The 10,770-nt window shown below is 32.4% G+C and overlaps 1 protein-coding gene across 12 annotated transcripts in view; it reads left to right on the top strand.

Moving 5' to 3' along the window:
* The window catches only part of LOC106466240 (UDP-N-acetylglucosamine--peptide N-acetylglucosaminyltransferase 110 kDa subunit), a 108,979-nt gene extending 98,515 nt beyond the window's left edge, over positions 1-10,464 (top strand). For all 12 annotated transcript variants that reach the window (XM_013926492.2, XM_013926494.2, XM_022394216.1 and 9 more), the window contains 5 exons: positions 2,219-2,506; positions 2,806-2,994; positions 3,670-3,822; positions 8,991-9,367; positions 10,002-10,464. In XM_013926492.2, the coding sequence (XP_013781946.1) occupies positions 2,219-2,506; positions 2,806-2,994; positions 3,670-3,822; positions 8,991-9,367; positions 10,002-10,158 (1,164 nt within the window). In that variant the 3' untranslated portion in view covers positions 10,159-10,464. The remainder of the gene's footprint in view (positions 1-2,218; positions 2,507-2,805; positions 2,995-3,669; positions 3,823-8,990; positions 9,368-10,001) is intronic.
* Positions 10,465-10,770: the final 306 nt, after the last annotated feature.

The raw sequence follows: 10,770 nt of genomic DNA on the forward strand, positions 1-10,770 counted from the left end.
CAAAATGGTTAAGAGGTCGGTCCCAGGGACTGAGCCCGGGCTGAAAGAGTTAAATGAGTGGTCATACCACCTCCACAAGCTCTTGACAGGCTGCTCAGGTACTGTTGGGATAACTTGGCCAGGCACAGAAAACTTCACCTCATTAACGTTTCCTTTTTTCAGTGACAAACTCGTTGACTTGCTCAGCTTGAATTTCATTCTGCTCCAGCTTGTCAGAGTGTCAAGACAAGCAAGCAAGCAAGCATCTGGTGGCTTTGCTATTGCTTATGGCTGTGGTGTCATCTGTGAATGCTTTCAGTGATGGAATGTACACCATCTCCCATTCACCTGTATGGCCAGAACAAAGAGAATGGGAGAGATTGTACACCTCATTGCAATGCCAACCTGTTTTATCCATGCTGCCATTGTGAATGTCTTAGGTGTGAAATGCATTTTGAAGTTACTGAAATAACACTTCAATATGTGGATCATGTTGTAGGGCATTGCCATTTGCGAAATCCAGTCAGAACATGTGAAGGTCCAGCTTCTTGAATTTTGCACACTGAATTGCTTCTTATATCATAGGCACATGCTCCAGATAGTCAAGTATACCAGGATCTCCTTTCTTTACAGAAGTATGAATGTGCTTATTAGCAGGTAGATACTTCATGAGTTGTGGCTAGAGCTCCAATGAAGATCTTGATTTCAACATTCAGAAGCAAAGTCGAGCAAAACCGGCCAATATTTTTTTCAAGTCTTGTTCTTTGATAATTTTGACCCCATTTGCTATTTTCCATTCTTTGCTGATATGCTTCTGCCTCCAGACACAGATGAACAAATTATGGAGTAGTTTGAGAGAGAACCTTTGGACTTGTAAAAAAATGTATGGAGCCCCATTTGGTCTAGGAGCTGATTTGCATCAGGCCTTCCACACAACTCTCGTTACCTGGTGTATTTGACAATAATACTTCCATAATATCTTTGAGTGTTTTATACTCTGCTTTTAGTTGCAAAAAAAAAAGAAAAAGCTAGCCTGATGCCACTATATATCAAAAACTTTTCCATTAAAACTTTTAACGATTAATGAAATTCAAAAATTAATTTGTTAATTTCAGAATGAATTTAGGTTTCCTAAAGCACAGTAACTGCAAATAACATTTATTTTGTAAAATGTATCCCAAGAAACATAATACTAATTTTAAGAACTTAAGAGTAAAAGCAAAACATGTCCACTAGTTGAGGCTACAAAATAAACCTCAAATGATTTACTTCTGTTTTATTGCACTTCTTCATTTCATTTAGCCTAACTTGATCTAAAGAAATGTTTTTAACACTGAAGAAGTGCTTTAAAAATTGTTCATTCATTGTGTATTGTTTCATGAATTTATATGATTAAAAACAACTTCCTACTATAGGGCATCTGCAGATAGGAATATGACATATTTTAACTCCAGTAATGAATTTATGAATTTATTTTTCAGCATATTGCATGTAATTGTCTTAATTATAAGATGGTGGATTTTGTTAGCAAATTGTATTATAACATATGGTTTGAATAGACAACATGTTTATCCATAATTAAATTTCCCTAATTTAGATAAGTGCCACAAACTGTTCACCTATACTGAGAAATTACAAATGTTGCGCTGATAAGTAGATACTTGTACTCGTGAGGTTTATACAGTATGAAAAAAATCCTATGAAGATGTAGCTGTCAATATTTAATTTCCATTTTTGTCATTTGTATGTTCTGTATTATATAATGTAATGCCCCGCATGGCCGGGTGGTTAAGGCACTCGACTTGCAATCTGAGGGTCGCGGGTTCAAATCCCTGTCACACCAAACATGCTCGCCCTTTCAGCCGTGGGGGCGTTATAATGTGACGGTCAACCCCACTATTCGTTGGTAAAAAAGTAGCCCAAGAGTTGGCAGTGAGTGGTGATGACTAGCTGCCTTCCCTCTTGTCCTACACTGCTAAATTACGGACGGCTATCGCAGATAGCCCTCGTGTAGCTTTGCGCGAAATTCAAAAACATATAATGTAATATATAAAGGCCAGCCTCCATGTAGCTTTATTCTAGAATTTAATGAATACAGTATTTGAAACACATGTACTGCTATTTGTTTTAGTGCTACTGACATATTTCTGCATTATATTTTATACTTTGAAACACCAATTTCAAAGTAATGTTTAGGTTCATATACATTTTTGTTGTTTGTGCTTTCTTTTTACTCTAGATCATGTGGTTAGGATATCCAGGTACCAGTGGTGCCCCTTTTATGGACTATATCATCACTGACCGGGTGACCTCACCAGTCCACCTAGCCAGTCAGTACTCAGAGAAGTTGGCCTATATGCCTGAAACATTCTTTGTTGGAGACCATAAGCAAATGTTTCCACACTTGATAGAAAGGTGTATTATTGGAACAAAAGACTCTCAAGGGAAAAAGCCTGATTTAGCAGATAACATTAGTATTTTCAATGCTATAGACCTGTCTCAAATTATTGACAAAGTGGAAGTGAAGGTAAATATTTACATTGGAGTCTCAGCTATTATTTTTAAAGCAAAAACAGGAGTTTTGATATTGGAGTATGGCATAAATATCTTCTTTGGGTTATCTCTTACTTTATTATTATTTTTCATTTGAATGAACTTCACAGCTATTTCAGTTTATTTCCTTGCTGTTGTAAGTGAATGATGCACATCACCTCTGTGATGACAATGTATGCTGTGCCAGACATTTAATTGTATATAGATATTAGTTGGTTCTAATTCAAGTACAATTTAGTTAATAGTTCTTATTTCTTGCTTCATTTTAAACAGAAAATAAGAGAAGTGGCTGTGACACCAACCACTTCAGGTGAGAAAGATGCAAAAACTGAAAAAGTAGAAGTTGTGAAAACTGTGATTGAATTACCAACCACCACCCCAGTTCAGAACATGATCAGCTCAGGCCAAGTCCAAACCTCAGTTAATGGAATACTTGTACAGAATGGTTTAGCAACAACCCAGGTTTGTATTGGTTTGTAACAGATATAATTCCCACTCCTTGTACCCTTAAATAATTTGAGGTTCAACAGAAAATGTATTTTTGAGTTAAACTGGATTCCCTGACTCTAAGTTGAAGAAAGAGGCCAAACACAAAGTGAGCACTTTTGCATTTTTACCAAGAAGGTAAACCTGGCTGAAATATGAATAGTATGCAGTCCTAAACAAATTTTGGGTAAGACTGGGAAAGTACCAGCTACATACAAAATACAATAGTGTCATCTCTCCCAGAATACATATGGTTTTTTTACTGCTCCTACTGAAACTTGAAATTTTGCTTCACCCTGTCACGTATGGTAGCTCTCTTCATCCAAGACTTTGATTTCTACACAGTTGTCATGTGATATTTCTGCCCAGGTAACTGTAAGTGCATCCACCACACTACTACTGGAAATAATATGACTGCCCGTCATGAGCATTATGCTGGTGTTATACTGTGATTATCTTGGTGACAACCAATCATAGTATAAATTATTCAGTGTGTGACTGTACTTTAGTGCATTTCATTATCATAAATAGTGTAGAGCAATCCCATAATATTTGGTGTGTTTTTTCTAATTATTTGTGTGTGTGTGTACACAGATTTGAGCTAAACACGTCATTGGAAGAGTTATAGTGTATTCTTGTTTTTTACACTAGATCAATAATAAAGCTGCTACTGGAGAAGAAGCTCCAAAATCTATCTTGGTGACTAGTCGTCAACAGTATGGGCTTCCAGAGAATGCTATTGTGTACTGTAACTTCAATCAGTTGTACAAGATTGACCCAGCTACTCTACAGATGTGGGCTAATGTAAGTATAAAATCCGACTGATAACTGTTCTCAGGGTAAAAGATAAATTTTCGATTTATATACATGTGAGGTGTGACTTAATGTTCACAAATGAAAAATATATTTTATTATTATCTACACAATTATAGAATAAGGCTTGAACCGTCAGTTTTTGGTTCAATTACATTGTTTTTTGTTGTTTTTTAATTGATGTCTTTATCTCTTTATCATTCCTTCACAGCATTCTATGTGATATTAACCATAGACTAATAAAAAGGTATTTGAAATGTAACATTTTCTTCTCGAGTCCTGTTCTTTTTCCTTTATTTATTATAGGTGATAAAAAATTTTAACCAATCTTTCAAGATAATCATTTGATTTCCAAATCTCCCAAGATCTACCCTCAAAACTATTAAATTACTGATATTGTTACAAATTTGTGAAAGTTCGTTTATTTACTAAAAATCACAGCCCTATTCATGACCCATGGATGATGAGATAGGTTGATTTGAAGATGGAAGTATTTTGAAATGTTCTTTTCAGGTTTTAGATGGTTTAATTCTTAGAAATGTTCAGCAAACATGTGTATTTCAGTGACCATCATATTCACAATATCATCTGTCACAAACAGTTTGAAAATATCAACTAGACTGGCCTCTGGTGACAAACCTGTAACCACTTGAGACTCTATTGTAAAATATATATTAGTTGGACTAACATATGTAGCCTGGACAGTCTGCCGTCCATCAACTGATGCTGGTATTCCAGCGTCACTGTTAGTGTCTGGATCAACAGTGTCAGCTACGGACAAATCAGCCTGAACATTTATCTAGTCTGGACAGTCCAGACATCTTTCATCATCAGTCTCTGAATCACTAGGCTTATAATTACTATCCCTACCTACATCATCATCCTCAAATAATTTTGGATCAGATTCTTGTAAAATACTTAGTTTCACTGAGACTAAAATGTTTGCAAACCTAATATCATGTAGCTATAATGTGTAACCAAAAGAAACCACTGCAGAAATCTCAGGTCATGTGATATGAAACTTTAGTGAAAATATTTTTTCTGTCATTCACAAGAGGGCAGGACACATAATCATTGAACAGTACTGTGGGATTGTTTATCTGTATACTCACACATAGTTATAGCCCCTGTGCTCATTGAGTTAGTGCATCGGTAACACCTGACTAATAGAAATGATTGATGTGTTAACACACAATTAGCAAAGATTTATCAAATGATAAGACTAGTAGGTTTATAATTACATTGTTTTCAAATCAGGCATGCTTTTATAAAAAATATTCAAATTAAAGTAATATGCTTATGCATATTTTTTGTTAAACTTTTGGTTTGGATCTAATCGAGTAGAATGGTTATATAGAAGTGCTTTTATGTTTGACAGAATTACCTGATAGTGTTTCAAAATATTTTTCAATGTACTGTTCTATCTAATTACTAATATTGTATACCCATTACCACATCCGATCCTATTTTGAATTTTACACAGCAACATTGTTTTAAATTTGTATTATATTGACCTTGAAAAGCCTTAAATTTGATTACTTAAAAAGAATACAAACTGCATGAAAAGTGAAAGGAATTATATCTGTGTTACTCAGTTATTCAGAGGATAGTTAAATATTTGGAAGACATGGATGTATTTAAAAAAATTCAGTCTGAAAATTAATACCTTTGTCTTGTGTTTATTACCAAATGCTAATATTTTTCATAAAATATATTTAATTTTGTAATTGTTAGTGGTATAAGATTTTATTGCTTTTTACTATATTGAAAATTTGGTTGTTTAATTATTATGGCCTGTTTAATACACTTAACAGTTTAAATCAAATTTGGTACATCATTATTTTAGTATGTCAAATCTTGAAGTGGTACAGAAAGAAGCTATTAATTTCTGATACTAGCAATTAGTATAGGTATGATAATACTGTATGAACACTTTGTATACAGGCTTAATCATCAACCACCAACCATGAAACTATACATACGATAACTTAGAATTTACTAAGTGTATCTTCATGATTTTGATGAGGTTTTAATAAGTATTACAAGTCTGTTGTACACAAAAATGTATTTTAACAAAACATTTGTTTCTGAATTTACAAGATTATTATTATGTTAAGAATAAAATACTATTTTCTCCTTACAATATTCATATTTCATTTGCATAACCTCAAGAATCACCTAAACTTATATCAAATGTTTATGTTGCAAAATATATTTTATTAATTTCAAATATGCAACTTATAACAAAAAATATTATCATGCACAAAATATAGAATGTCATAAAACTATTTTAAGTGGCTTTCTAACTAAGCAAGAAACGGGTTAAAATAGCTCCTTTAGCTGGTTAAGGTGATCTCAGCAATAGCATACAATGAATAATTCAAAAGCTTTCATTCATAAACAGCTAATCTTAAAGGGAATGCAGAAAATTAAAATCTTTTTCTATTGGTCATAAGTAATCCAGTAGCAAATGTTAGAGAGAACTGACATTTTTTTGAAAAACAGGATATGGTAGGAGGACATGGAATGTGGATTTTTTCTTGTTCATATCTCCTGTAAAGCAAAAAGATTGAAAGCTACAAGTTTTTGTTATAGCTTAGCAATCTTAATAGTATAAGTGTGTTATTTATGCCAAACTCAGAGAATCATACAGGAGTAGAAAGAAAATCTCAAATGGGCAATTTGGGATGAAAAATTGTTACATGAGAAGTGAATTTTGAGAATTTATCTAAATATTTACATTTTGAAATTAAGAAGTTAAAACTTGTTTTTTAATTAAATTTGGAATGTAACTGTAAAAAAATGTGAATAGCAAGTAAAGCCTTTTGACCTTTTTTTTATAACTCAGAGAATCATACAGGAGTAGAAAGAAAATCTCAAATGGGCAATTTGGGATGAAAAATTGTTACATGAGAAGTGAATTTTGAGAATTTATCTAAATATTTCATTTTGAAATTAAGAAGTTAAAACTTGTTTTTTAATTAAATTTGGAATGTAACTGTAAAAAAATGTGAATAGCAAGTAAAGCCTTTTGACCTTTTTTTTATAATACGATCTTTCTGAAAGCTAAAACTAGTCATTAAATTGATAGTGTGTACTTCTTGTCCTTATTATTTACATAGCCTAGCATATCACATCTTTAATTCTTCATACAGTAATTATTTTAAATTAAAATCACAATAACTGCAGATAGTTCAACATTTTTATCTAATTTTTAATTTCAAAAGGAAATATTTTAATCAATTCTTGATCTTCATTTTTCTGTATGCTTCAAATTGCTTATTTTAGATTTTCTTTCTACTGCTACAATCTTCTGAATTGCCCACAAATTATACTAAATTTCTAGTTCCCAAGCTTCTTGCTTTACTAAGATATTGGAAAAAACAAAACAAAAAATACACATGTTATGTCTTTACAATCTCATTGTCTTTCAAAAAAGGTCAGTAATTCTTTCTCTGACATTTACTGTTGGATTATGTATAACCAGTAGAAAGATTAAGGTTTTCTTTTATGAAGCTAGCTGTTTTTGCACTCAGTAAGTAGATATTAAGTATCAATCTCATTGTTTGCCATAGTGACATTCAGCTTTCTAGTGGCTAACAAGTGGCTTTTTTGTGTGTTTTAAAATAAATATAGGAAAGCTACTTGAATTATTTTGTGGACAACCAACATGTGTAAATAAAGTAGCTTTATTGAAGTGCATTTTTGAGTTTCTATACGCCTATTTGCTAATGTAAGTCATAAGTTTTTTGTTTTTTCTATATATTTTTAAACAAAAGTTACTCATTAGGTTAGATAAAATGTAAATGAAAAAATCATAAGACCAGCTCAGCTGTGTCATGTGATTGTAACTTGATATCCTGTTTAAACTCAGTTACTCCTCTGTGGTAATTGTTGTAGTTAATTGACTGTTTCATCATTTGATAGGGTTTAACGGGCATTTGAAGTAATAAAGTTAAAGAAAAAGGTAAAAAGAAGATTATATGACTGAAGAAGCTGTGTTAGATAATTAATTATAACTAGCAGAAACACTGCTTTATGGATGGCTGTTTGTGCTAGTAATTACTAACCGTATTATTCATACTTCATTGAGAGAAAGTGAACATTTTCTAAAAAAGGATTTTTCTGGGAAGTACTGCATGGGAAAAGTGTTTGGATTGTACTGATATAAACTGTAATGTTTTAATACAAGTGGTACCATTTTTAAAAAAAATAATAGTTTTGTTTAAGAACTCCAATTTCTCAGTACTAAATTAAAAAATTGCATCAATAAAGATATAATCAAACCCTCACGTACTATCCGAGTGAAATTTATGTTATTGTTCTGAGTAGAGGACTTGTACTTAAAATTGGATTCTGTAATAAGGAAATGGATGTTGAACATACCACAGTCATTTATCTAATTGTCTGAATCTTGAATACCCAAAGTGCAAAATATTTTTATGGATTTTTGTTTATGGCGACATTCAATAGATGGAGCCACATTGTATTTATTATTTCGGTTACATACATAGATACATGCTACATCCATTATAGTAAGATTTTGTTACATTTTGCAATCATTCAAAAACAGTAGGTATTCATCATTTGACTTCATATTTTTAAATTTCACTATTTTTGCTACAGTTGGTGTTAGGCTAGAGAAATAAAGAGTAAATATGGAGTTTTAACAACAACAAAAAAACTTCATTTAGGTGGGTCTAGAGGCTATACAGATGAAACGTAAACTGTGAGATCAAAAGAAGTATTTATATTTTTGTCATGAAAATCACATTTTGCATGGACTGACTCTGTAAAGGTTTCATAAATTTTACAGAAAAATCTTTAGTGGAAATACATTATTAAAACATTTTTTTGTATACAACCAACTTTAATATTTAGTGACAATATCCTAGTACATTCAGAGTTATATTATGTAAAGTTTCATGGTTACATATTCAAAATGATTGAGCTTGGTTTCAGAGAGTTAAACCTTAACTTTTAAAGCAATTATTTTATTTTCTTAACTACAATTTTTTGTTGTTTTGGTTCTTCATAAAAAAGAAGAAAAACATTACAAACTCCATTTTCTTGTAGATACATTATGTTCACCTAAGAGAAACTTAGTTTCACTTTTTAATTGTCTGAAGTTGAATTTTCCCCTTTCTTTGTGAATTCAGATTTTAAAACGAGTGCCTAATGGAGTTCTTTGGTTACTGAGATTTCCTGCTGTTGGTGAAGCAAACATTATAGCTCATTCAAACAATATGGGAGTGTCTTCTAATCGCATTATATTCTCCAATGTTGCTGCTAAAGAAGAACATGTTAGGAGAGGTCAACTTGCCGATGTTTGTCTGGATACTCCTCTGTGTAATGGCCACACTACTGGCATGGATGTTTTGTGGGCTGGTACACCCATGGTCACATTACCAGGAGAAACACTAGCATCTCGAGTAGCTTCTTCCCAGCTAACATGTCTAGGACTATCTGAACTTATTTCTCATAGCCGCCAAGAGTATGAAGATGTTGCAGTGAGACTTGGAAATGACAGGGATTTGTAAGTGCAATCTTGGCTTTTATTTTCTACTTTATTGCATACAACTTTTTTACATAACTATCACACATGAAATATCTTCTGTAATGTATACTTGATGTTAAATTATTATACTTTTAAAAATATAATTTTGATGCTCTTAAACAATAGTTAGAGAAACATTGAACTAAATTACTAGTTTATTAATAACTAGCTGGAGTACAGGTCCCTTGGATGGAAATTATGTAAATTCATGATTAATGAGAGGTTATCTTAGGACATGAAAAGTTGCTGCCCTTATATGTAATTGTAAAAACTGCAAAACACAAAATGTGAAACTGCAACTTTGCATGTTTCTCCACATAAACCCAACACACAATTAGTGGCAGAAAATGAAAAACTGAAAATTTGTATATAGCTCCCCATGGACCCAGTGAACCTCCATATCAAATTTGGTGAAGATCCATCTATAGTTGAATCTGCAAGTAATATAATCTACACAAAAATGCTTATAACAAAAGAGTATGTATCTATTCACACAGTGGAAGTTTATTAGTGAGTTTAATGTGTGTTCTTTTACTGTTATGTAATTTTCCTAACCTTGATCTTATCTTTTCGAACTTTTATAATTTTTGCAAAAATCCTTTCTATATTTCAGTTTGAAAGCAATTCGTGCTAAGGTGTGGCGAGCCAGAACAGAAAGTAATTTGTTCAACGTGAAGGTGTATACATCTAATCTAGAGAAGTTGTATAGGAAAACATGGGAAAGATGTGAAAAGGGTGAAAAACCAGACCACATCACTAACTGGCCTTGAGCGGAAAGGGGGGGGGGGTGATGTCAGTAAAAGGCATGACTTTCATTCTTGTGAATTTTGTGTATGTGTTTTCACACATATGGCCTAATGATTTAGGACCTTTTGATCAGTAGAATAAACATGAGGTTTTTGAAGCCTACAGTATAAAACTTTAAAGGAATTTGACAAAAAGAATTACTTCTGTTCACTAAGCATTCTGTTATAGCAGTCTTTTAGTTGTGTAATATTATGTCACTTATGATCATTCATTGTGCTTTTGTTGATTTAAATAAAGGCCCAGAAAGCAGTGTTAGTGTTCCCAAATTATTGAGATGTCGTGTCCTTTTTCCTAGTATTATTTAAATGAGAATGATTTCTCTGTTCTCACACATACACATTAAAATAGCTTTTATGTTGATATCCAACAAATTATTAGCTAAGTAAATGGGAGAAACTTGTGTTGTATAAACTTTGTATTATCGCCATAGGCCCTTGTCAGGCATAAATTAACATTAAAGAGAAATGTTATGGTCACTGTATGTAGCGAAATGTCGATTGGCAGCTTTATTAAGTGTGAAATTATTTCCCCATAATCACGTTTTTTAAAAAGGCTGAAATTAATCTGGGACGTAT

Source organism: Limulus polyphemus, unplaced genomic scaffold (assembly GCF_000517525.1).
Source record: "Limulus polyphemus unplaced genomic scaffold, Limulus_polyphemus-2.1.2 Scaffold2202, whole genome shotgun sequence".
Taxonomy (NCBI): domain Eukaryota; kingdom Metazoa; phylum Arthropoda; class Merostomata; order Xiphosura; family Limulidae; genus Limulus; species Limulus polyphemus.